General features: G+C 41.7%; 2 protein-coding genes across 2 annotated transcripts in view; both read left to right on the top strand.

The window, feature by feature from the left end:
* Positions 1 to 18,072, top strand: part of MAPKAPK5 (MAPK activated protein kinase 5) — a gene marked incomplete at its 5' end in the record, with an annotated part of 33,335 nt that extends 15,263 nt beyond the window's left edge. The window contains 8 exon segments of the mRNA NM_001143694.1: positions 317 to 412; positions 5,555 to 5,635; positions 8,146 to 8,333; positions 10,709 to 10,829; positions 13,697 to 13,827; positions 14,093 to 14,208; positions 14,724 to 14,828; positions 17,695 to 18,072. Coding sequence (NP_001137166.1) covers positions 317 to 412; positions 5,555 to 5,635; positions 8,146 to 8,333; positions 10,709 to 10,829; positions 13,697 to 13,827; positions 14,093 to 14,208; positions 14,724 to 14,828; positions 17,695 to 17,789 — 933 coding nt within the window. The 3' untranslated portion in view covers positions 17,790 to 18,072.
* A 3,447-nt stretch (positions 18,073 to 21,519) lies between these two features.
* On the top strand, positions 21,520 to 26,719 carry LOC146396598 (disintegrin and metalloproteinase domain-containing protein 1-like). Its single transcript, XM_084995557.1, has 2 exons — positions 21,520 to 21,662; positions 23,446 to 26,719. The coding sequence occupies exon 2, from the start codon at positions 23,743 to 23,745 to the stop codon at positions 26,359 to 26,361; it is 2,619 nt and encodes an 872-aa protein (XP_084851683.1). The 5' UTR covers positions 21,520 to 21,662; positions 23,446 to 23,742; the 3' UTR covers positions 26,362 to 26,719.
* Positions 26,720 to 27,582: the final 863 nt, after the last annotated feature.

The raw sequence follows: 27,582 nt of genomic DNA, 5'->3' as shown, positions 1-27,582 counted from the left end.
GAAGCTGATGTTAAGGGTGAAGCACCTGGATTGGTGAGAGATAATGGGCCAATAGATAGAGTCAGGGAGCATTTGGCTAAGATCTTGATTTTAGTGCTGCCTTTACAAGTTATAAAACAAGGCTATGAGTGAGTGGAATTCCTTACGTCTTTATTACTAGAACAGTTCCTAAATATGAATCACTGTCTCCAGACCTGAGGACAGGCAACTCATAGGCCCACGTAGCAGCCAGAAATTTGTAAGAGTCAAGGTAACTCGTCTTACACCTAGCTTTCTGAGAATTCTGGAGCAGTTACTCCCATGTGTTTTGTTTCAGGATGCCCCAGTGAAGTTATGTGACTTTGGATTTGCCAAAATTGACCAAGGTGACTTGATGACACCGCAGTTCACCCCATATTATGTAGCACCTCAGGTAAGCATGTGCTGTTTCTGCCATAGGATGTATCACCAAGAGGCCTGTAGACTGACATTTCTTCCATTTTACAGCATAAATAGGCATATATTACAAATAGGAGGGAGAGAACTCATCTTCAGAAACCTATAAGGCTGTTTAATTTGGTGTATGTAGGCATTTTATTCTTTTAAAACCAACCTTATCAAAGGGTGTGGAGAAAAGGGAACCTATTAACACTGTTGGTGGGAATGTAAATTGGTGCAACCACTGTGGAAAACAGTATGGAGATTCCTCAGAAAACTAAAAATAGAATTACCATTTGATCCAGCAGTCCCACTCCTGGGCATCTATCCAGAGAAAACCATGACTTGAAAAGATATATGTACTCCATTGTTCATTGCAGCACTGTATACAATAGCCAAGACATGGAAACAGCCTAAATGTCCATCAACAGAGGAGTGGATCAAGAAGATGTGGTACATATACACGATGGAATATTACTCAGCCATTAAAAGGAAAGAAATAATGGCATTTGCAGCAACATGAATGGACAGAGAATTTATCATGCTAAGTGAAGTCAGTCAGACAGTGAGATACCAACATCATATGCTATCATTTACATGTGGAATCTAAAAAAAGGACACATTGAACTTCTTTGCAGAACAGATACTGACTCACAGACTTTCAAAAACTTATGGTTTCCAAATGAGACGGGTGGGGGGTGGGATGGAAATGCTCTAAAATTGGGTTGTGATGATTGCTGTACAACTATAAGTGTAATAAAATTCATTGAGTAATAATAAATAAATATTTTTACATGAATACCTATTTGATTTAGTTAGGAAGTGCTGAAAAATAAAAACTCAAAATATCCTTAAAAAACAAAAGAAAAGAAACTTTATCAAGGTATGATTAATATACAATAAAGTATTCCTACCTTAAGTGCAGTTTGATGAGTTTTGACAAATGAATACTCCTGCATGAACATCACCAAAATCAAGGTATAAAACATTTCTATCATTTCAAAAGCTGTCTTATGTACTTTTGCAGTCATTCTGCTCCCGACTTAATCTCCTTAATTAAAACTACTGATCTAGGAATTGCCATTGTGGCTCAGCAGGTTAAGGACCCAGTGTGGTCTCCGTGGGATACAGGTTCAATTGCTGGCCTTACTCAGTGATCTGGGGATCCACTGAAAGCTGCAGCGTAGATCACAGATGTGACTTGGATCCGGTGTTGATGTAGGCAGTGTAGCTCTGATTCAACCCCTAGCCCAGAAACTTCCAAATGTGCCACAGATGCGGTGTAAAAAGAGAAAAAAATACAAAAATGATCTACTTTCTGTCATTATAGTAGTTTTGCCAGTTGTAGAATTTCATAAGAATAGAATTAATGTAGCTTTTGTGTTTCACTACTTTGGCTTGGCATGTTTTTAAGATTCATCCGTGTTATTATGGGTGTCAGTAGTTAGTTCCTTTTATTTCCAAGTAGTATTCCAACATATGACTAAGCCACATTTGTTTATCCACTCACTTACTGATGGTCATTTTGGATTGTTTTCCATTTTTGACTATTATGGATAAAGCTGTTAGGAACATTCATTTATAAGTTTTGGAGGACATACCCCTCTTTAGGTAAAATCTTTTTCCAAAATGGTTGTACTATTTTGCATATGCACCAATAAAGTCATGTAATGTTCAGTTTCTTCACATTCTTATCACCAACTCATGTTTGTTTGTATATATAATCTTAGTCATTCTGGTAGGTATATAGTGTTATTTTTTTACGGGTTTAATTATAGCATTTTCCTGATGGCTCCTATTGTTGAATATTTTTTCTTGTGTCTATTCACCATTTTGTTGTGAAATATGGGTACAGCATTCTTTTTTTTTTTTTTTTTTTTTGTCTTTTTGTCTTTTTGTCTTTTTTTGTTGTTGTTGTTGTTGTTGCTATTTCTTGGGCCGCTCCCGTGGCATATGGAGGTTCCCAGGCTAGGGGTCGAATCGGAGCTGTAGCCACCGGCCTACGCCAGAGCCACAGCAACGTGGGATCCCAGCCGTGTCTGCAACCTACACCACAGCTCACGGCAACGCTGGATCGGTTAACCCACTGAGCAAGGGCAGGGATCGAACCCGCAACCTCATGGTTCCTAGTCGGATTCGTTAACCACTGCGCCACGACGGGAACTCCAAGGGTACAGCATTCTTTTATGAAGTATGAGTACTAATCTTTTGCCCTTTTTTGTTGTTGGTTTTATAATTGAGATATAAGACATTTTAAAATTATATTTTGGATGTAAGTTATTTGTTGTATACCTGTATTAATTTTTTACTGCTGCTATAAAAATAACACACATTATCTTACACTTTTGGAGGTCAGAAGTCTGAAGTGGTTTAGCAGGATTGTGTTCCTTTTGGAGGCTCTAGGGGAGAATCCATCCTCTTACCCTTTCCAGCTTGTGCATTCTTCGGCTTGTGGCCTCTTCCTCTGTTTTCAAAAGCAGCAGACAGAGAGCATCTTCTGGTCTCTCTCTCTCTGACTCTGACCTTCTTGCCTCCCTCTTATAGGGACTGTTGTGATTAAATTGGACCCACCAGGGTAATCCAGGATAACCTCCCCATTTCAAGATCCTTAATTTAATTAAATCCTCAAAGTCCCTTTTGTTATATAAGGAAACTTATTCATAGGATCCAGGGATTAGGATAGGGACATCTTTGGGAGTCCATTATTCTGCCTGCCACTTATGTATTATGAGTATATCTCTCAGTCTGTGGCTTGCATTTCAGTTTTCTTAATGGTCTTTTTGAATAGCAGAAGCTTTAAATATCGATCACCATTTTTTTTTTTAAATGGTTGGTGCTTTTTGTTCCTAAGAAATCTTTCCATATCCACGGACATGAAGATTTTCTCATCTTTTCTTATTAATGGTTATAGTTTTAGCTTTTATATTTTAGACTATGATCCATTTAAGGTATATTTATGTTTATAAAAAGGGACAGGGGTCTTTTTTTCCCTTGTGGTTGTCAAGGTGTTTCCATATCACTTGTTGAAAAGACTATCCATGCCTCATTGAATTACCTTAGAGTTTTGTTGAATTGAATTATTTTGCAGTTTTGTTGAAAATCAGTTGACCATATATGTATGTGTTCGTCTCTTCTAGGCTATATTCTGTTTATATGATATATATGTCTATATCACCTGGATTACCGTAGCTCGATATTGAGTCTTTTTTTTTTTTCTTTTCAGAGCCGCACATATTTTTAGTGCGGCATATGGAAGTTCCCAGGCTAGGGGTCATATCGGAGCTGCAGCTGCCGGCCTATGCCATACACACAGCAATGCCAAATCCGAGCCACGTCTGCAATCTACACCACAGCTCACAACAATGCTGGATCACTGAGCGAGGCTAGGTGGTATTGAACCCATATCCTTATGGATACTAGTTGGATTTGTTACTGCCTAAACCACAACAGGAACTCCTAAGTCGTGATCTCAGATAGTATAATAAGTCCTTCAAATTTATTCTTTTTCAGAATTGTTTTGACTAGTTCTGAACAGTCAAAACATTTTCCATTTCTCTATAAATTTTAGAATTCACTTCTATATAATAGAAAAGCCTTTTGGGATTCAATTTGGGTTTTTTCTTCTGACCCATGAGCAAGCGGTATTGTTCCTTTTTTTTTTTTTTTTTTTTTTTTTTTGTCTTTTTGCCTTTTCTAGGGCCACTCCTGTGGCATATGGAAGTTCCCAGGCTAGGGGTATAACCAGAGCTGTAGCCGCCGGCCTATGCCAGAGCCACAGCAACGCGGGATCCGAGCTGCGTCTGAAACCTACACCACAGCTCACGGCCACGCCGGATCCTTAACCCACTGAACAAGGCCAGGGATCGAACCTGCAACCTCATGGTTCCTAGTCGGATTCGTTAACCACTGCGCCACAACGGGAACTCCTGTTCCATTTATTTTTATTTTTGGTTTTGCTCAGCAATATTTGTATAGTTTTTAGCATAGGTCTTTCGTATCTCTTTTTAGATTTGTCCTCAATGTTTTCTAGGCTTTCATAAGTGGTCTTTTCTTTTTCGGGTTTAATCAATTCACTTTATTATTCTTGTATGAAAACACAAACCTGGGTCCTTTCTGCACAGAGACTCTGGTGTGGATCTTTACAAGATAGTCAGTGAATTCCTGTTAGGGAACCATGGTTAGCATAGTCCCCTTCCAGAGGTCAGAAGTAAGATAGCAGTAGGTTTTAGAGGTAGCATCAAAAGTGGCCTTGGCAAAGTTGCCCAAGGTGGCAGTGCAGCCCTTGGCTGAGGTGTAACAGTTTTCAGGACTTGCCATCAGCAAGTCCTTTGAGGTCATGGGGGCCAAAACAATAATTGCCATGAGTCTGGATGCAAGGATGAAGCGTAGCCACAGAGAGCCATAGTATCTTGTCACTTTCAAGAAATTGTGAGGGGTTTGCCAGTCTTATGTTCTCAGGAATCCCATTGCACCTGACAATGGAGAGCTTAGCCAGGATGGTGGCCCCATGGATGCAAGTGGTTACCTCTTTGGAGCACTTAACACTCAGACCACGTAAGTGTTAGCAGTCTCACGTGGCAACAAGTACGTTAAACCTGTACCACTGGCCAGCGCTTATGCTTTTAGGGAGGCATAGGGGATGGCTGATCTCAGATGATCAGGAAGAAGAGAGAAATCTCCTTTTTAAGGACTTAATCTTCATGTCCTTGACCTAGGCAAACACTGATAAATTGCTGGTTGTAAGAGAGAAAAAGGGGTTTTGAAAGAGTTTATGTAGAACTTTTTTTTTTTTTCTTGGTCTTTTTTTAGGCCGTACCTGCCAGGCTAGGGGTGAATTGGGGCTGTAGCCTCTGTCCTTCACCACAGCCACAGCAATGCCGACCTATGCTGCAGCTTAAGCAATGCCAGATCCTTAATCCACTGATCGAGGCCAGAGATCAAACCCATATCTTTGTGGATACTAGTCAGGTTCTTAACCTGCTGAGCCACAGTGGGAAACTCCTATATAGAACTTTTTAAAATTGTTGATTGTTGACTGCCAGTGACTACCTTTGTCAGCCTTCCAGTGGTCTGTCTCAAGTTGCAGGTCGTTGGTATGATTTTCAGTAAATTGTCCCCTTTGGTATGACTCTGACAGGTACTAGAGGCACAGAGAAGGCATCAGAAGGAGAAATCTGGCATCATACCTACCTCGCCAACACCCTACACTTATAACAAGGTAGGAGAAAAGATACTTCTCTTTACCCCTTGAGTGTAGCCATTCTTTTCCCATGAAGTGTTTGTGGCCCTCTAGGAAGGTGGCAAATTCCATTCTTATCTCTCAATATTCCTGCCTAAGAAGCAGAAAGCAGCCACATGCAGAAGAGTATTTGGAATTGAAGTTTTTTATCTGGTGAAATATGAAATAAGATTCTTATCAATTTAGGTTTTGCAGTAGAAATCAAAGGCCATGGTTACCTGGAGGTTATTTATTTGGCTAGCTGTGCAGTCTACTGATCACATTTGAAAGATATGTTTGTCTTGCTTTTTTGAGGTGGAGGCCATTTCAGAGAATATTCCTTGACCATTTATGGTACCATTCTTTCTAACACTATAAAATACTCAACTTAGAACAGTGTTTAGTACACCTAGCAAGTGCTCCTAAGTGTTACCTGATATTATCACAGTTCTTAATCTATAGCCTACATATTACACTTCTCTTCTAAAATACGAGAGGTTTAGGGCCTCTTGAAACATGTCCTGGAGGTCCTGATTAACACACTTCAGTCCTCAAAGGAAGCACTGCTCTACACATTCTTGTCCTATAAACTGAAAACTGTAGGCAGCATGCCCTTTCTAACCCTCATGGTCAGTGAGGGCCATGCTGATTATAGTGTCAGAGTCAGAAACTGCTTCCTGCTTCCCATTTCAAGCAGGAATTGAGGTGCAGAAGCACTTAGCTAACAGATTAATTTATTTAGTACAGTCTTTTCAGCATGAAGACAATGGATTCTTGTGTGATATATTATTTCCCAGTCCTATTTTTTCTTTGCTTTCTGTTTCATTTTGTGAATCTAAATGTGCTTGTGAATTAGCATTGCCTTCATAAAATTTACATTCCACACATGAATAATATATTGAAATAAAAAGTTCATGTTACTTTTGAATGAATATATATGTTGGTCTAATTATAATCTTTATATTGGCTAAGCGAACTCTGAATGCTACATCTGCAAATACTTTTTAAATAAAAATAATGTACTAAAATGCAGTTAGGAGTTCCCCTCGTGGCTCAGTGGTAACGAATCTGACTAGAATCCATGAGGATGCAGGTTCAGTCCCTGGCCTCACTCAGTGGGTTAAGGATCCAGGTTGCCATGAGCTGTGGTGTAGGTCGCAGACGTGGCTCGGATCCCACATTGCTGTGGCTGTGTGTAGGCTGGCGGCTACAGCTCCGATTCGACCCCTAGCCTGGGAACCTCCATATGCTGTGGGTATGGCCCTAAAAAAACAAAACAAAAAAAAAGATGCAGTTACATTTTCAAAAATTAAATTTATAACCTTTAAAAAAAAGAGTTCCTGTGTGACTTAGTGGTAACGAACCCATCTAGGATCCATGAGCACATGGGTTTGATCCCTGGCCTTGCTCAGTGGTTAAGGATCTGGTGTTGCCATGATCTATGGTGTAGGTGGCAGACAAGGCTTGGATCCTGAGTTGCTGTGGGTGTGATATAGGCTGGCAGCTGCAGCTCCGATTCGAGCCCTCGCCTGGAAACTTCCATATGCCGTGGGTGCAGCTTTAAAAAAAAAAAAAAGACCAAAAAAAAAAGGCATTAGGCCAGGAGACTTACTCTGACTCCACTATTCAGCTGCGTGATGTTGGTTAGTGCACTTAGTTTCGCTTTTGACAGATTACCTTGGAGGTGACAAGATTTCTATATCAGTTTCCTCGTGTAAACTGTTTTCCTCATTTGAACTATTTTTTAAGATTTCTTTTCACCTCTATAATTTTAAAATTATGTTCTACAGCATGGATCATGTCGTTTATAAATGTCTATTTTATGGGGTCAGCCCACATGTGTCCTAACTGCCTTTTTTTTTTTTTTTTTTTTTTTTTTTTTTGTCTTTTTGCCATTTCTAGGGCCACACCCTTGGCATATGGAAGTTCCCAGGCTAGGGGTCTAATTGGAGCTGTAGCCACCGGCCTACACCACAACCATAGCAACACGGAATCCAAGCCACGTCTGCAACCTACACCACAGCTCACGGCAATGCTGGATCCTTAACCCACTGAGCAAGGCCAGGGATCGAACCTGCAACCTCATGGTTCCTAGTCGGATTCATTAACTACTGAGCCACAATGGGAACTCCTGTCCTAACTCCTTTGTTCCCGCACCCTCAACCCTCCCCAGGTCTCCAGAGTACATGTTTCACAACCAGCTAGCTTACTTTTCTGGCTGGGGACAGAGTATCCTACATCTGTTCCCAGTAATCAGATAACAGCTTGGACCTAAGCAGTGAGACTAAACCTGAGACTGGCCTTTCATATGCAGTGTGCATATATGTAGTGTTGGCAGCACATAACAAATAAGGAGAGAAAGGTTAGTTCTCTTAAGACTTCCTGAGACTTTCACAGTTTCTGTTAAATGATTCTTGGCGATATCAACCTGTGTATATCAAGGGCTGTTTCTGGGTCAGTCCTGAGGGCTTTACCTCTACTGTGAGTGACTATTTTCTTTTTGCTTTCAGAGCTGTGATTTGTGGTCCCTAGGGGTGATTATCTACGTGATGCTGTGTGGATACCCTCCTTTTTACTCCAAACACCATAGCCGGACCATCCCAAAGGACATGCGGAAAAAAATCATGACAGGCAGTTTTGAGTTCCCAGAAGAAGAATGGAGCCAGATCTCTGAGATGGCCAAAGATGTAGTGAGAAAGTGAGTGCCCTGGCCACTGGGTGGGGAGTCTGGGGAAGCCTTAAGAGTAGTAGAACATAAAGGAATGTTGAGTAGAGAAAAGTCATTTGTTTCCCAGGCATGTTCCTTCCCATTTTAGCATCACAGAAATTTTTCCCTGGAGCTTAATGTGAAGGTTCTTTGTGTCCACACCACAGTGAAAATGAAGCTTTGTTCCCTCCTGTTGCTTTCCTAGAATTTGTCTCCAGGGTTGAACCCAGGTCCCCTGGTAGCCATTGTATCTGTCAGCATTAATTCAGGACCTTAAATGGTAACCCTCCTCGTGTACTCTTCCTGCACAGAGGCTGGTCATTTGTGAGGGACAAGATGCCAGGAACTGAAATGGGGTGCTAAAATGACCACCATGCTTTTGGCTTTTCATTCCTTGGCTGCTGTGGGAATGAGTGATTGGTTGTGCAGGGCCTGGACCCCTGCCCCTGGTCTTCCTGATCCTCGTTGGTTGCTCTGACATATATTAAGGTGGAAAGGTTTAGATGAATTAGGGCTAGTGAGTAGCTGAGGGAGAGCTGACATTCAGAATCCTTTGGAGTCCTTTGCTGGAGTACTAAGCAAGAAGTCAGACCTAAATTTGAGGTATATTTGCTTTTTCTGCCCACCTGTGTGAGAGGCTCAGCTACCTGGGACTTGGACATTGTTCTGTCCAACAGGGTGGAATGCCCCACTGCTTGGTCTTCACTGAGTAATTTCTCCTTTTTTGGTTTCAGGTTCTTCATCTATAATATGATAAAGATAAGCATTAAAAGGGTAGTAGCAGAGTTTCCACTGTGGCTCAGTGGGTTAAGAATCCGACTGCAGTGGCTTGGGTTGCCAAGGAGGCATGGGTTTGATCCTTAGCCAGGCAAAGTGGGTTAAGGATCCAGTGTTGCCACAGCTGTGACCTATGACACAGATTCAGCCCTTCGCCCCGGAACTTCCATATGCCGCAGATGCCATTAAAAAATTAAAATAAAATAAAAAATCAAGGGGAAGTACCTGGGAACTGTCTCCAATAGTACAGCCATTTCTCTATGGAAATTACTCCCTTTCAGAAGTGAACTTGTCCTGTTGGTTAGGTGTTTATACATATAAAAAAAGGACTAGTTTCTAAAATGTACAAATAAAAAAAGTTTTTTATTTTTTTTTAGGGCTGCAGCTGCAGCACATGGAAGTTCCCAGGCTAGGGGTTGAATCAGAGTTGCGGCTGCCAGCCTACACCATAGTCATAGCAACGCAGGATCCCAGCCACATCTGCAGCCTACACCACAGCTAACAGCAATGCCAGATCCTTAACCCACTGAGTGAGACTAGGGATCAAACCCATATTCTCATGAATACTAGCTGAGCCACAATAGGAACTCCCAGAGGTACAATGGGAGGGTGGGGAGGCAATGTTTAAATCATCATCTGTCTTTCTGTGCTATTTCCATGCTTAACCAAAACATTAGTATCCTCTAAAGGGTTCTTGGCAGTTCTAATGAATGTCTTTCCTATCTCTAGAGCAACACTGATTATCATCTTCAGCATTGGGATTTTTTTCTAAACAGTCCTTTCTTTAGAATCTGAACCTGTTTGTTCACAATGATCCAGAAGGTTGCAGAGAATGAAAAAGCAAGTAGGCATATTGTCCTGACTTGGATGTTTAGAATAAGAGGCTGTGTATTTGGTAGGAGATGCTGGAAGAGGCCCAGGGAATATGCTGGGGTGAGCTAGGAATTGCATCAGCATGAATGTGCAAGATATAAAGAACTATGATCAAAAAGCCAGTGGTACAAAACAATGCATTAGGCCATGAAAGAAATGCCATTCCCTTCTCAGAGATTGGATTTTTAGCTTTTGAATGTCTTTAGAACAAAAGGTTCGTGTCCTACCATATGATGACATCCAAGAGTTTTATCACAAGTAGCAATCTGGATTTTCAGAATGGTATGACCCCTCAACCAATTTTGCAACTACCGTCAGCCAAAAGAGCACTTTGAGTCCCTTTTGGAAATTACAGCCCACTGTCTAGAAACATTAGTCTGGGGATTCAGTGTCTCAGGGACTATAAGCCTTAGGTAGGACTACCTTACTGGACCTAGAACTCAGGCTGAAATATCACTGAATTAAGCCTTTTCCTACCAATTTTTTTTTTAAAAATCTTAATTTGTTTAATATAGAAAGGATTGCCTAAGGACACAGTGCCCTTATAACCAATGGTTAGGGATGAGAACCCACTGCTGTCCTATAGATGGAAAGCCTAGGCTTGTAAGAGTTGTTAGCAAGTCAGAAGCTGGAGCTGGTTTAGAGCTAGACCCAGGAACTTCCTGGCCTTCTAGAAACAAATGTGTGTGGCAGCCCTGTTGGCCTTTTCTCCACAGGCTCTTGAAGGTCAAACCAGAGGAAAGACTTACCATCGAGGGAGTGTTGGACCACCCCTGGCTCAACTCTACTGAGGCTCTGGATAATGTGCTACCCTCTGCTCAACTGATGATGGATAAGGTTTTGAATGATGCTTATTTTGTTAGCCAAAAAGGCTGTGCTGGGAAGGAATGCTGGGGCTTGACTCAGTGAGGGGTTAAAGGCAAAACAATGCAAAGCATTCAGCTCTTCCCAGAGAAACATCTCTGGTTTCATAAAGATCAGGATTGGAAATAAAGAGCTTCTTTTCAGAAAAGATCAGATCAAAGCCTGGTAAATACACTAAGTAAACACTCAAAGGACTATCCTCCATATTTGTGTTATGGGGTGGCAGTATCAGACACCCTCCTTTTGCCCAAGGGGTTTATATAAGACTGGAAAGACCAATAAACAGAAAACAAAGAGGGAACATTTCAGACATCAGAGCTTTTGCATGCTAAGTTTTCTGCAAATACTGTGAGAATTCAGAAAAAGAGAACATCTTTGAAAAGTTATAATTAGGGAAAGGTTCCCAAAGAGAAGGCAAAAAATATCATATTTATTAACTGTTGTGTGGCATTTTTTTTAAACCCCTTCACATGTTTAGCTATGAGCTGGCCTTGAAGAATTTGAGTAGACAGCATGAGTGCCCCAGTGTGGTGAACAGCACAAGCAGAAAATTAGAGACTGAAGTTCATCACTGGGAAACACAGCCTGGCTTCAGTAATGGGAAGTTGGTGAGATGGGTGTGGTAGGGCCTGGTTTTGAAGGTAGACATAGGGGTTTAAGTCTCAGTAGGGCATAACTGAGAAGCTATTGTAGATTTGTGAGGATAGATTTGCCACAAGGTATTTAGGTATGGTTAGTCAGATGTGCAGACTTGCCAACTTAATACTTCTATAGTAATCTAGAGGCTGAGAAGCTGCTCTAGGAGCAGAGACAGAGATGAATGAATAAGCTCAATATTTCTGAAGATTAATTTTTGGTGACTGACTAGATATAAGGGAACAGTGGGTGGCATATCTGGTGATACCGCTGACAAATAGAAGGAAATCAGGAATGAGGCTAGTTTGGATAAAGGGGAGTCTCTTAGGTTTTAGGTATTATTTAAGGTGGTAGATGGACATGCAGATGAATGAGATGTGTGGTATGGAATCAGAGTGTAGCTGAGAGGTAAGAGAGGTAAAGGCAGTGACTAAGACTTGAGTGTTACTCACTTAGAAGGGATGGAGTTGAAGTGTGAGAAGAAAATAAGTGGATAGGAAAAAAGAATGCTCAGATCTCCCTTTTAGCTATAGTATAGGAGAGAAAGGACAGCTAGAAGGAACATAGTTTTCTGCTATCTCTGATTTGTGTGCAGTTGTCTTCCTGGTTTAAACATGCCCAGGGAGTTCTCATCGTGGCTCAGTGGTATTGAACCCGACCAGGATTCATGAGGATGCAGGTTCAACCCTGGCCTTGCCCCGTGGTTAAGGATCCGGCATTGCCATGAGCTGTGGTATCAGTTGCAGATGCAGCTCAGATCCCGTGTTGCTGTGGCTGTGGTATAGGCCAGCAGCTGCAGCTCTGACTCAACTCCTAGGCCGGGAACTTCTATATGCCGTAGGTGTGGCCCTAAAAAGCAAAAAAAAAGAAAGAAAAGAAGGAAAAGAAAAAAATATATATGCCCAGTAGTCCAGAAATGGTTTGTTGGTCAGTCCAGAATACAAAAGGATTACTTGTATCATCTGGTTGTCAGCACATTAGGGTTACGGTGTGGCTTTCTCAAGATCTCGGAAAATAAAGATTGCTTTCTGGAGTTACTTTAATTAAGCCAAGTATGGCTATGCATAATCTTAATGAGGAAGAGTAGCTCCTAGGCCTATAAGATGGAACTGTAATGTGACAGTGTATTCCCTCTTTTAAAGAAAATGATGTGATCATGATGCAGGATGGTCAACTTTAGAAGTGGAGAAAAAATAGCCACATATGCAGAAGCTGAACAGTGTCCATCCAAGCTGTGCCTAGGAGATGGAGTCTGAGCTCATGACCTTGAGCTGTTCTCCACTTTTTGGCTGAGCTACATCACTGATGAGAAGGAAAAAGTTGTAAGGGTCTGGGGTCCTATAGCCAGGGCTAATTACTATAATTCCCCTAAAGGAGTGAGAATTCTTCCTGATCTAATTGCATGTTTACCAAGGAACTACTTTTTTTTAAATTGTCAAATTTTATTGTTGAAATTCAGACACTGCAGAGGTATATAAAATAAAAAGCAAAAATTTTCTTGTATTCCCCTGCCTCAAGCTCACTCCTCAGAGGTGAGGTGATCTACAGCTTGATGTATCCTTGCTGATCTTTTGCTGGGGAGACACACACACTCACAGAGTTTGTCCTTTTGGGATCATCGCATTCTTACAAAGCTTTTTGCTGATTATTTGCATTCCCTCATTGGTCTTCCCATTTTGAGAAAATGCACTCATCATAAAGACAGACTTAAAGGGTGCTAGGCTTCATGATGGTTACTCCTCTTTGTAAATTAATTGACTGGCTTTTAGATAGATCAGTTTGTGAGGATCTATCTTCTCACTTTGTGAAAAGGTTGGGGTTCCAAACCATCAGGACTGAGGTGATGTCTGCACTATGGGGACAGTGAATAAATGCCAGTCAAGGAGGTTTCTCACATGGTAGCCTGCCAGCTTTTCCCCTTGCCAATGACTGTGATCATGAACTTTGTTAGTATTTCTTACTTGCACTTCTGTCCCCATACAGGAAAGAAGGGTTAGCTGTTGTGTTGTCCTTGATTGGCCTGGTATTCCCTGAGCCCTGCTGATCCTCGGGGAAGAGTCCTCTGCCTTAGCAAAATTTGTATACTGCCAGCATAAGAATGAAAATGCCTTATTTCTTTGAGATTCTCTTTTCCAGTCTCTTAGATTGGACTTTCAGGTGACTAGAAGTGAATGTGAAAAACTGACAACAGTGTTTACATTCAGGCAGTGGTTGCAGGAATCCAGCAGGCCCATGCGGAACAGTTGGCCAACATGCGAATTCAGGATTTGAAAGTCAGCCTCAAACCCCTGCATTCTGTGAACAACCCCATTCTGCGGAAGAGGAAATTACTCGGGTAACTGAGCTTTATTTCTTTGATTCTCCCTCATGACTGGTGTAGCTGAGTGCAGGGTACTGAAAGGTCAGCCAGGGGTCTCCCCTTTTTTGCCTCTTAAGAGGGTGGAAAGGATAAGTTCTTTAAATAGCATCAGAAGTTAGAGATACTCTGTAGTTAATTATTTATCTAAAAAATCTGTTGCCATATGTTTAGAGATAACATTTGTTAAGACTTGGGTTTTGGGATCTCACCTTGTTATTACCTCTCTCCCAAACTTTTAAAGCACCAAGCCAAAGGATGGTATTTATATCCATGACCGTGAGAATGGAGCTGAGGATTCAAATGTTGCCTTGGAAAAGCTTCGAGATGTGATTGCTCAGTGTATTCTCCCCCAGGCTGGTAAAGGTCACACCATTTATGAATGCTTTGTGCGTGTCTTTGTGTGTGTACATGCACATGACAAAAGGAGTGGTTTAATTTAAAGTTGTGTGTTTCATCTTTGTGTTACAAGAAAATAAGTATATTATATAGTCTGTGCCTGCTGAAAAGAGTGGATAGTGGAAACTCAGAAAAGTGGTAAGTTCTGCACCTCCTTTGGTTTCCTGTGAAATTTCTAGTTTGGGTTTAATTGCCAATGTCAGGCACAGCATGTAATTTTGTATTTTCTTAGTTTGTTAATGAGATCACATATTTTATCCCCATGGGGATAACATCCATAAAGAATGGAGAATGGAGTTCAGAAACCAGAATTGGTCTACATATTACTGTAGGGACTAGCAGTAATGATAATGTCTAATAAAGCTTGCACCTTTAATCATCACTTCTCAACAAATTGAACATTATGTCCTTCCATCTCTGACACTAAAATCCCATGATGCTGTATGAAAATGCAACTTCTGCATCTTTATCAATAGGAGAGAATGAAGATGAAAAGCTGAATGAAGTAGTGCAGGAAGCTTGGAAGTATAACCGGGAATGCAAACTCCTAAGAGATACTCTGCAAAGCTTCAGCTGGAATGGTAGGAGCCTTAATTATGTCTTTCCCCAGGAATGTAAAGAAGTAATTGTGTTTAGAACATGTAGGCTCTCTGGGGACTGAGCTTGGGCTATTTTCAAGTGAAGCAGAGCTGGAGAGATATGTTCTAGATTCATTGCTTCAGAGCCCCCATCACATACCCTTTGGGAAAAAAGACCATCAGATCTCAGAATTCCTTCCAGACTACCTGAGCTGTTCACTGCGTCATTAAAGAGCAGTATCCTCTGAAATGGGGAAAGAGGGCAAAGTACCACAGAGTCCACCCTGCTCATCTGCTTAGCTTACGGAAAATGTGTTTCATTAAAGATCAATGAGTGCCAAATCCGCTACTTGTTGAATTTCTTCCCCACAGGCAAACACCTTTACCTTAAGGTGTATTTTTCGAGCTGCTTTTGTATTGTCTTTCTACTTTAGCAGACTAGACTAGACTAGACTTAAGGTCTAGGATGCTCAGGAAAGGGAGAAAACTCATTGCCTGGCTGGATTCTTGGACATGAGAAATCCAAAGTGCTAGCCTGGCCATTCCCATACCTGGAGGACATTACCTTCTCTGGGATTTTTTTTTTTTTCTGGCTGTGCTCACGGCATACAAAAGTTCCTGGGCTAAGGATCAAACCTGTACCACAATGGTGACCTGAGCCACTGCAGTGACAATGCCAGGTCCCAAAGCCACTGCTCCATAAGGGAACTCTGATTTTATTTTTCTGGTCTTTTTTTTTTTTTTTTTTGCTTTTTAGGGCTGCACCTACAGCATATGGAAATTCCCAAGTTAGGGGTTGAATAGGATACCCCAGCCACAGCAACACCAGATCCGAGCGGTGTCTACAACCTACACCACAGCTCATGGCAACGCCGAATCCTTAACCCACTGAGCAAGGCCAGGAATTGAACCTGCGTCCTCCTGGGTTGCAGTCAGGTTCGTTATCTCTGAGCCACAACAGGAAATCCCCAGGGTTTTTGTTTGTTTGTTTGTTTTTAAGATTTTGAAATGCAGAAAAGTGATCACATTTAAAATGTGCACCTTGGAGTTCCCGTTGTGGCACAGTGGTTAAATGGCTTGGATCCTGAGTTGCTGTGGCTCTGGCGTAGGCTGGCAGCTACAGCTCCGAGTCGACCCCTAGCCTGGGAACCTCCATATGCCACGGGAGTGACTCACGTAAAGGCAAAAAGACAAAAAAAAAAAAAAAGTGCACCTCCAGTGAATTTTCACGAAGTGAACACTCCCCTGTAACCAGCACCTAGGACATGTAGTGGAACATGTGTCCTCTTCTAACTACTTCTCTCACCACAAGGGTAATTACCATCCCAATTTCTAGCACTATATATTAGCTTTACCTGGTTTTATATTTTACATAAATGGAATCAGGAAAGTCTATGTTCTTTTGTGTCTGACTTCTTTTTGTCAACATTATATTCGTGAGATTCAGCCATATTGTAACAGCAAGTCATTCTCATTATATGTGTGTGTGTGTATGTAAATATATATATTCTCTATGTTTTTTCTATGTATAAATATATATTATATTTATATTTATCTACTGAAGAGATATTTGTTTCCAGGTTTTCATAATTAAGGAATATGCTGCTATGAAAACTCTTGTGTATATCTTTTTTTGTTTTTGTTTTTTTTTTTTGTCTTTTTAGGGCCACACCTGCAGCATATGAAAGTTCTCAGGCTAGGGGTCAAATTGGAGCTCTAGCTGCTGGCCTACACCACAGCCACAGCAACACGGAATCCAAGCCGAGTCTGCGACCTACACCACAGCTCAGAGCAATACAGGATCCTTAACCCACTAAATGAGGCCAGGGATTGAACCCTCGTCCTCATGGATACTAGTCAGGGTCGTTACTGCTGAGCCACGGCGGGAGCTCCTTGTGCATATCTTTTGATTAGTATTTTGATGGATTCATTTCTCTTATGTATCAAGGATTAGAGTTGCTGATTCATGGGGATATTTATCTCTTTGGCTTTAGTAGGTACTGCCACCAGTTTTCCAAAGTAATTGGACCAACTGATACTTCTACTAGCAGTGTTTGCGGATTCTAATTACTCTATATCCACACCTACACTTGCTACTGTCTATTTTTTTCATTTTAATCATTCTGGTTAATAAGTACTACTGGTGGAGTTCCTGTCATGCCTCAGTGGTTAACGAATCCGACTAGGAACTATGAAGTTGCAGGTTCGATCCCTGGCCTTGCTCAGTGGGTTAAGGATCTGGCATTGCCATGAGCTGTGGTGTAGGTTGCAGACGTGGCTTGGATCCCGTGTTGCTGTGGCTGTGGTGTAGGCTGGTGGCTACAGCTCTGATTAGACCCCTAGCCTGGGAACTTCCATATGCCACAGGAGTGGCCCTAGAAATGGCAAAAAGACAAAAAAGACAAAAAAAAAAAGTACTACTGGTATTGCAGTGTCATTTTACTTTGCCTTTCCCTCATGACTTATGATCTTAAGCACTTTTTAATGTTTATTGGCCATTTATATTTTGTGAAGTACTTCTGTCCATTTTTCTGTTGAATTGTACCTCTTATAGATGTATAGAATTTCTTTCTTTAGTCTATATATGAGTCCTGTGGTGGACATAGGTATTACAAAGAACTTCTCCCTCTTTATAATTGCCTTCTGTGCTATTGTACTGAACACTGGATTTTTACTACCAGGTTAATAAGCTGCTCACTTCTATCTGAAAAATGGTAGATCAGTACCACTTTTGATCACTGTTAGGGATGGTTCCTCCATTGGTGAGGGTGAATTTGACATTGGTAAAGTGTACCTTATTGGGTCCTTGTCAAGAATCTCATTACCTCCCAGACAGTCTGGAGACTGACTTTTTTTTTTGGGGTTTCAGGTCGTGGATTCACAGATAAAGTAGATCGACTAAAACTGGCAGAAATTGTGAAGCAAGTGATAGAAGAGCAGACCACATCCCATGAATCCCAATAACTACAGCTTCAGACTTTGTTTTTTAACAGTTTGAAAAATTATTCATTAATGTATAAAGAAATTTTTATGTAAATTAATAAATCATAATTTCATTTCCACATTGCTTAAAGATGCTGTATAAAATTAGATACAGGATATACTAATAGTTCACTTGTTTGTTTTTAAGAAAAGCTCAGTTCTTAGAGATATATTATTACTTTATTATTTAGTGGTATGTTGTAAAGCTGACAGATGGTATTGTCGAGCAAGATTATTTTATTTGTAATAAAGTATACAAAAACCATTTGCCAGTGGTAGGCAAAGGACCAACTATACTGACCTTTCTTCTTAGTAAAGAGTTGAATCAACTACTGTGGAATCTAGTTTCAGTTGCCCTGTGTATTTACTTTCTGCACTCTCAGTGGATTATCTCTGGTGCCAAGAAGTTTTTGTGGATCCACTGCCTGCTGGGACTCACAGGGTGCCAGCTCCCATGATGGAAGAGGCAGGAGCTGAGCCCTCATTTCTCACGTCCCTAATTTCCTAGAGAAAAGTGCTAACATTTCTTTTTTGTCATATTTGTTGAAAAGTATTGGTGCATTTCTTAAATCTAATGGGATTATCTATTGGGTTTATACTTTTCATGTTTAAGCAGAGCTTCAGCACCCTACCCCTACCCTGCCCTCATCCCTTGAGGGACTCTTGTCTTCCCCCTTTCCTGCAGCCCTCACCAGCTCCATTGCTTCTTATTTCCTTTCCCTGTTCTTCTGGCTCCTCTTATGGGATGATTTTTCTGAGAAAGTCGTATTTCATAAAAACTGGACTATTGGATTAGCATCTAAGGCAGTCCAGGTTTTGTTTTGTTTTCCTCAAGTCTACCCTTTTTCTCTCACGTTTCTGCCTTGGTTTCATATTGGCATCCTCTGGGCTATATTTATTTTGTTCAGCACCTTTCATTGTCAGAAGTAGAGTTCTGGCCCAGTGATCAGCTATTTGAATTGAAAATATGGCTGGCTGTTTTTCTAGTTTGCCATTGTGCATATATGGGTTTCCATAACAAACCACTTTTATCTATTTTTTTACAGTTCTTGGTTGCTGGTCCTGTGTTGGTAAATAGAAGAGCTAATAGGCAAACTCCAGTTCACAAGGGAGAGGGAAAGGATCGGTAGGCTCAGTTACTCAGTTTTATCCCATCACACATCACATTCTCTTCAGTCATGAAGCTCACTTATTTTCTAACGCCTCCACTTTACTGAGAATGTCTTCAGGGTGACGTTTGGTTAGTATCCCCATATGTGTGTGAGTGACTGTAGGAACAGATGATAAAAATACAAAGTATCTCTTAAGAATTACCTTATTACACTGGTTCCCTTATGTCTTAGAGAACTTGTAATTCAAGGCATTTTTTTTTTGAGGTAAAGCTCACTAATCTTAGGTGACTAAAAACCATTATAAATGGATATCCTGTAAGGAGAAATCAATACTTTTATTTATTTATTTATTTACTTATTTATTTTTGCTTTCTAGGGCCGCACCTGCAGCATACAGAAGTTCCCAGGCTAGGGGTCAAAAGAGCTACAGCTGCTGGCCTACACCACAGCCACAGCAACTCGGGATCCCCAACCCACTGAGCAAGGCCAGGGATTGAATTTGCATCCTTATGGATACTAATCAGATTCATTTTAAACATGGTAAAATCTAACAGGCAGCAGAGAAAAACAAAATGTTTTCTTATTTATTTATTTTGTCTCTTTAGGGCCGCATCTGCAGCATATGGAAGTTCCCAGGCTTGGGGTCAAATTGGAGCGGTAGCTGTACACCTACACCACAGCCACAGAAATGCCAGATCCAAGCCACGTCTGTGACCTACACCACTGCTCACAGCAATGTTGGATCCTTAACGCACTGAGTGAGGCCTGGGATCAAGCCTGCATCCTCATGGATACTAGTCAGTTTCATTACTCCTGAGCCATGATGGGAACTCCCTACAAAGTGTTTTCTTTTTTTTTTTCTTTTTTTTCTTTTTTTTTTAGGACCACACCTGCAGCATATGGAGGTTCCCAGACTAGGGGTCAAATCAGAGCTACAGCTGCCGGCCTACACCACAGCCACAGTAACGCAGGATCCGAGCCGCATCTGCAACCTACACCACAGCTCATGGCAGTGCCAGATCCTTAACCCACTGAGTGAGGCCTGGGATGGAGCCTGCAACATCATGGTTCCTATTCTCATTTGTTTCCGCTCCTCCACGATGGGAATTCCCAAAGTATTTTCTTATTTACTAACCAGAAAACTTAAGAGTTCAGGGTTGAATTATTCTATTTTTCAGTGAAATACATTTTTATAAATCACTTCCTGTAACCAGGAAAAATTCTGTGCTTATTTCTGGAACAACTTAGGGCAGAGGTTCAATATTCACTGGGGAGAGGAAGGCAGTAATTAACTTTGTATTTCTTCTTTTCTTCAAAAGAAAAGAAGCTTGACCAGTCTGTCATTAATTTCTCAAATTTGTTATTTGGGTGTCTTCTAAAGGCTCAGAATGTTTTTTTCCTTCACTGTGTGGTAAATTTTAGGCATGATCTAAAAGGGTATCCAAATGATGCTTCTTGTTACTCTGAGCAGTAGTTGCCCATGTTTCGTCTCTTCAGGCTAAATTAATCTGGCCTCCAAATGACTGCTCAGTCCAGACAGGTCTGTGCTGAAAGTCTGTGAATTCCCTGGAGGATATTCCAGCTATTGTAACTCAAAAATTGGTCCTACCCTACACAGAGCTCCTTGACAAAACAGAGGCTTTCAAAAGACTCAGCACTGTTTGGTCTTTAAAGTGGAGTTTTGTTTATGGGGTTTGTTTATAGGCCAGTAGCAAATGTTGCTTTAACATTACTGATCAGTTTCACTAATAACACAAAATTCGCATGTCCTGAAAGTGAGACAAAATCATCCTTGTCTCTTTTGGCCTGCTTTGCTAATGCCTATACCTGCAGAAGGTTCACACTGTAAGAATAGTTCTTGTAGGTAGGAGGTTAGAGTCTCCACTCTCCCACATAATTTGCTAAACCCTCTGCATACTAAAACCCTTACTTAGCACTCGAATACCTTTAGACTTTACCACAGTTATTAATCTGCTTGATGTGAAACAACTTCCGTATTTTTCTGGCTAATGTATAAGCATAGGAGAACATCTTGTCAGAAATGTATTGTCTGAAACATATAGATAGGAGGAACTGCTTTTTAAAAAGTTTTGTTTTTGTATTCATTTCAGATAGAACAAGTTGAAGGAATTATTAGTTAAAGTAGCGGTCAAATGATTTAAATCAGAACTTGTGTGTGAATGCTTTCGTGTGTGTGTATTTATTGAAGAAAATGTGTTTCACTATGAGAATTGGAAAATTGTATATTTGATTGTAATTATATTTTTATTTAAAAAGTAGAAGTGGTCTTTCATTATTGATTCTTTTGTCCCATGGAATGAACCTAATTTGCCCTGCCTGTTTGGTTAAGACACAAAGTAACATCTTAAATCTGTGACAATTTCTAAATTATATAATTTTAAGAGGATTTCTTCTTATGCAAAATACATGGAAAAAAGAAATCCAGCTAGAAATCATTTCACTATTTTTGCTATAAATTTTTGGTGGGTTTGTGATATGATGGTATGATTTTTTTTTTTTTTAATGGTTGCACCTGCAGCATATGTAAGTTCCCAGGCTAGGGGTCATATTGAAGCTGCAGCTGCTGCCACAGCAACGCCAGAACTTCACCCCATCTATGACTTTCACCGCAACCCATGGCAACACCGGATTCTTTAATCCACAAGGCCAGAAATTGAAACAGCATCCTCAAGGATACTAGTTGGGTTCCTAACTCGCTGAGCCACAGTGGGAACTCCTGATGGTATGAGTCTTATCTGTATTAGGAATTAAGTATTATTAACTGGTGGTAGTTACTGAGTTGATCTGCTCTCATGCTCATATCTGAGATCTTATAGTTCTGTGCCATTCCTTTTTCAAGTAGATAGGCATTTGTCCATTTTTGTGGTACTTACAGTCACAAGTAGTAACAACTTAGACTAATAACCTTATTTTGAAGGTTTTATGTTGTTAATATTTGGCTTAATATAAAATTATTTTTATGCACGATAAAAGATGTAGATTCTTAAGAGTTCTCACTGTGGCACAGTGGGTTAAGAATCAGACTGCAGGGAGTTCCCATTGTGGCACAGTGGTTAACGAATCCGACTAGGAACCATGAGGTTTGTGGGTTCGACCCCTGGCCTTGCTCAGTGGGTTAAGGATCTGGCATTGCCATGAGCTGTGGTGTGGGTCACAGACACAGCTTGGATCTCCCATTGCCGTGAGCTGTGGTGTAGGCTAGTGGCTACAGCTCTGATTAGACCCCTAGCCTGGGAACCTCTATATGCCGTGGGAGCAGCCCTAGAAAAGGCAAAAAAAAAAAAAAAAAAAAATTCAGACTGTAGTAGCTCTGTTTACTGCAGAGGCTCAGGTTTGAGCCCGGACCAATACAGTGGGTTAAAGGATCCGGCGTTGCTACAGCTGCACCGTAGTTCACAGCTGGAACTACGGTTGGATTCAGTCCCTGGCCCGGGAACTTCCATATGCCACAGGTGCAGCCTTTAAAAAAAAAAAAAAAAAAAAAAAAAAGGTTCAGTCTTGTTTTAGTTCATTGTAGAATGCAAAGGAGAATAATTGACTAGTCAAGGATTGTGGGTAGATAGGGCTTTTTTCCACTTTGTTCCTTTTAATGTGTATTGCTGGGAGTTCCCACTGTGGCTCAGCAGGTTACAAACCTGACTAGTATCCATGAGGATTCGGGTTCAATCCCTGACCTTGCTCAGTGGGTTAAGGACTGGCATTGCCGTGAGCTGTGGTATAGGTGGCAGACATGGCTAGGATCCCACTGTGCTGTGGCTGTGGCGTAGCCCAGCAGCTGCAGCTCCAATTTGGCCCCTAGCCTGGAAACTTCCATATGCTGTAGGTATGGCCCTTAAGAAAAAAAAACTGAATGTGTACTTCTAAATACATCAGGAAATCGACACCAAATCCAAGGACTCCCACAGACATTACAGTTCAATTTTAGTTACAAAAGCAAAGACGTCCTTAAAAAAATTCCTTATATAGAGTCTATTTTTATTTTCTTAATGAAATGATAACTAGATACCTGAGTTTGTTTTTATGTTGAGAGGAATTGGACTTTCATCTTAGTCACTTTTAAGCCTCCATAGTGAACCTGAGCTCTTTTCATGCAATACTTAGTATGTCTGTACATTAGGAAAACTTATTAAATGAAAATTATGTTTATATGCCAATACAAAATGTCTAAACTCATCTGTTATGAACAAAAGTTAATGAAGGAGAATTTGTTCATCCCCATAGAAGTTTTCTTGAATTAAAGGGGAAAAAAACACCCTGACAAAAGAAGGGTTGGACTGAGAAACTATACTCTCAATACTAGAGAAATGAGGAAAAGAGGCAATAGGCAACAGAGAACTTTGTCCTACTCCAAGATCCCGAAAGAATCCCTGTCCCCTCCCCCCAGCCACCTGTCAGAATGTTGGGTTTCAAAGAATGAGCAGATTAACTGATATTAGGAGTAGTGTGGCCTGGGCTGAGGATAAGGATAATTTGCCTGAGTAACAGTACGTACTTACTCATTACAGGCCTTCTACACAGTATAATCTCTTTGCGAGGGTAGAGAACTTAGCCAAGGAGAATTAAAACTGTTCCTATTGGAAGGAAGTCATATACTAAGGAAACTACCAAAGGCCAAGAGAGAAAACCAGGAACAGAAACACACCTCCAGAGTCTGTAAGACTCAGAGTTGAGCAGCATCCACCCATAAGGAAGCCAGCAGGGAACTGTGCTAATACCTGACTCTCAGGCTCAGCATGTCAGGGAGAGCTGCTGTGGATGGACACAGGCCCTGCGTCATCGACTGATTCACTAGGGCCACATCAATGGCAGACTCTGTGAGAGACACTGCCTCTATACTCCCTTCTCCACGGAAAAATCAAGTGGCCTTGAAAAAGGGTAAGATAAAGTTTCAGACTTGGGCTCAGCAGAAGAAGGACTTGAGGTTGAGGCCAGTGCCAGGATCTTCATGTATCAGTTTGAGGACTGTCTTTCTGTTGGTGATTTTCCTGCCAAGCATGTACTGTGACCTGGGATCAGTATACCACTCTTCCTATGAAATAGTCATCCCCCAGAGTCTGGCAGTGGAGGGAAGGGAAGACCCAGAGGAAGAGGTGTCCTATACACTACCTATGCAGGGCCAGAAGCAGCTGCTTCACCTGAAGGTGAAGAGAGACTATTTTGTGCATAACTTTCCAGTCTTCAGCTACCGCAATGGCATCCTGGGGCAAGCGGTGCCTTTCATCTCCCGGGACTGTCACTATGAGGGCTACGTAGAAGGAGTCCCAGGCTCCTTTGTCTCTGTCAACATCTGTTCAGGCCTCAGGGGCTTCCTGGTTAAGGAAGAACAATCCTATGGCATTGAGCCCATGCACTCTTCAAAACGGTTTGAACATGTGTTGTACACCATGGCTCATGAAGCTCGAGTCTCCTGCAGCGTCACTTCCAACGACAGCCAAGTGGCACCCGCCAGCCAGCAACAAGACAGCAGCAAGCCTCGCAGTCTGCAGGCGCCATCCTACTTGTGGTCACACACCAAGTACGTGGAGATGTTTGTGGTGGTCAACCACCAGCGGTTCCAAATGTGGGGCAGTGACGCCAACGAGACCGTCCAGAGAGTGATGGACATCATTGCTCTGGCCAACAGCTTCACTAGGGGAATAAACACAGAGGTGGTGCTGGCTGGAATGGAGATCTGGACTGAGGGGGACCTCGCAGAGGTCCCAGTGGACCTGCGAGTTGCACTCAGGAATTTCAACAGCTGGAGACAAGAGAAGCTCGTCCATCGTGTGAAGCACGATGTTGCCCACATGATTGTTGGACACCGTCCTAAAGAGGATATGGGACAGGCATTTCTCAACGGTGCCTGCTCGAGTGATTTTGCAGCAGCTGTTGAATCCTTCCACCATGAAGATGTCCTCCTGTTTGCAGCACTCATGGTCCATCAGCTTGGGCACAACTTGGGTATGCAGCACGACCATTCGGCCTGCGTTTGTAAAGACGCACACTTTTGCCTCATGCTTGAAAATATCACCAAAGAAAGTGGCTTCAGCAACTGCAGCTTCGACTTCTTCCACCAGTTCCTCTGGGAACACAAAGGAGCCTGCCTATTTAACAAGCCTGGGCACAAACGCCGCTTACGCAGGAACGGCCGGTGTGGCAATGGTGTTGTGGAAGACGATGAGCAGTGCGACTGTGGTTCTGACTGTGACATTCACCCGTGTTGCGACCAAACGTGTAGGCTGAAGCAGAATGCAGAGTGCAGTGACGGACTCTGCTGTGATAAATGCCGACTGAGATATAAGGGATTCCCGTGCCGTCCTGCTTTGGGAGAATGTGACCTCCCAGAGTATTGTGATGGTTCTTCTGGAGAATGCCCCCCAGACAGCTATAAGCAAGATGGTACAATGTGTGAGAGAATTCACTACTGCGCTCGAGGTCGGTGTAAGAACCCTGATAACCAATGCATGGATATATTTGGGTTCCCTGCGAGGTCTGCCCCAGAAAACTGTTACATTTCAATGAACAGAAGAGGGGACCGGTTTGGGAACTGTGGTATTACCACCTTACCTAGGTTAAGTTATGTGAAGTGTGTAGATGATCATATATTTTGTGGGAAACTTGTTTGTACAAATGTTAAACAGTTACCACAAATCAAACCAAATCAAACACTGATCCAGGTTCCTCACGAGGATGACATCTGCTGGAGCATGGACATCTATAACATCACCGATGTCCCTGATGATGGAGCTGTGCAAGCTGGCACCCTTTGTGCTCCACAGAAAGTCTGCATTAATCACTTATGCAGTGATTACACCGTGCTTGAGTACAACTGTGAGCCAGCAGAAATGTGTAATGGGAAAGGAGTTTGCAACAATTTTAGGCACTGTCATTGTGAAGCTGGCTATGCACCCCCTGACTGCAGATATCCAGGAAATGGTGGTAGTGTAGACAGTGGTCCACCTGGCAAATCAACTGAAATTCAAAGTGAAGATGTAGGTGGTGGTGGTGTTATTCAACACAGGAGTGACTTTATAAGTATTAACAAGATTGTATTCATACTCCCTGTATTTCTTTTGTTACTTTTGTTAGTTTTAATAATTTTTATTACCATTAGGACTGGACTTGAGTCAGTAGAGACCCCAGGGCGTACCTCAGAGCAGGGTTCAGAAGAGACCACGAGTGAGGCATTCTTCACGGAGTTCCTACCAGTGGGGCCAGTGGAGGACTGGATAGAGGGAGAACAACCAGAAGAGAAGGCGCCCCCACCAGAGGAGGCCCCACCACCACAGGAAGCTCCACCACCAGAAGCCCCACCACCGGAGGCCCCACCACCAGAGGCCCCACCGCCACAAGCCCCACCACCAGAGGCCCCACCACCAGAGGCCCCACCGCCACAAGCCCCACCACCAGAGGCCCCACCACCAGAAGCGCCACCACCATAAGAGACAGAAGGTGAAAGACAAGATAACCAAAAGCAGAAGTGAATTGGAGGAAGAATACAAAAATATCAAATACCTCAAGCACTAAGTGGAAATGAAGGGCTCAGAGAAGCAAAAATGACATGAGAAGTGATGGCTCCTGTGGCTCTAAAATATACGGACTACAGAAAAATACTAACATGGAAACAGAGCCCTTCCTCAACCCTGATTTCAGTATTCATTTTATTAATTTGGTTATACATTCATATATGAAATCGTATGAGATATTCTATATTTTTGCTTTTTGATATTTTATGAAACAAATTTACTTAAGCTGTTCTCATGGATCATAACTATCAATGTATTCATTCATTTGAGCCAATTTCGGATCTGAAATTACTTTCCAGGGCATATGATCATCCACCTAAATTGTCTAATATAGGTACAGGTTATCTGTACCAGTAACTAATACTGCATCATTCACCTGCTCACAGCACATTATTTTAAGAATGATATCTATTGAGTAATCTAATTTGTCCCAACAGATACTATTCATAAAAAAATTACTTTAAAATACATAAAGGCTATTTTAAGAAGAAACATCAGTTCACATTCCAGACTACTTTGGGGTTCTTCACATTGGGGCTATGCTGGAAGGAGCTATATCTGATACAAAGTGAGATGATTACACGGGGTCTGGGCGCATGAAGGAAGGGGAACAACCTAGGCAAGAGGCCACTTTATCCAGTGAAGAGTTCAGTGGCAAGTATTCTGTTTTTCTACCCCGTCTATGATATCTGTTTCTCATTTCCTCTTTAACATATTGTTGACTGATCAGCCAAAAGAACAGAGCATGGAGGGTAGTTGACTCAGTAAAGACAGCACAAAGCACATAAAATAGGATATTACCCATTCTGTGCAAGATTCCGTACTAAATGCTTTATATTCATTGTCTTAATTTAATCTTCCCACCTGCTCTATGAGACTTCCATCCTGTACACGAGGAAACGGAGACCTAGGAGTTTTGCTCTAGAGCTAGTAAGGGGTGAAACCTGCATCCCGCCCCAGGTATGAGTGAATCTATATTCTCCACTGCATCATGAGCCATTTCCTTTAGTTAAAAAAAAAAAAAAAAAAGGTGAGCAGGAAGACAAGATAACTAACATGTCTTTAATTGCCCAGAATGTGGTTTCCTTCTCTGTGATTCTGAGGAAACAAAAGCCTAACAAATAGATGTCGACCCCG

This window comes from Sus scrofa, chromosome 14, assembly GCF_054392235.1.
Source record: "Sus scrofa isolate SSC_HxYL_T2T_F1_AM1 chromosome 14, Sscrofa_HxYL_maternal_Yorkshire_Landrace_v2.0, whole genome shotgun sequence".
In the NCBI taxonomy this organism is placed as follows: domain Eukaryota; kingdom Metazoa; phylum Chordata; class Mammalia; order Artiodactyla; family Suidae; genus Sus; species Sus scrofa.
The sequence above is the reverse complement of the archived record's forward strand: the minus strand, read 5'-3'. Positions and strand labels throughout refer to the sequence as shown.

What these genes read in the sequence shown, in the direction of transcription:
- LOC146396598 (XM_084995557.1), top strand. Translation starts at nt 23,743, where the DNA reads ATGGCAGACTCTGTGAGAGACACTGCCTCTATACTCCCTTCTCCACGG.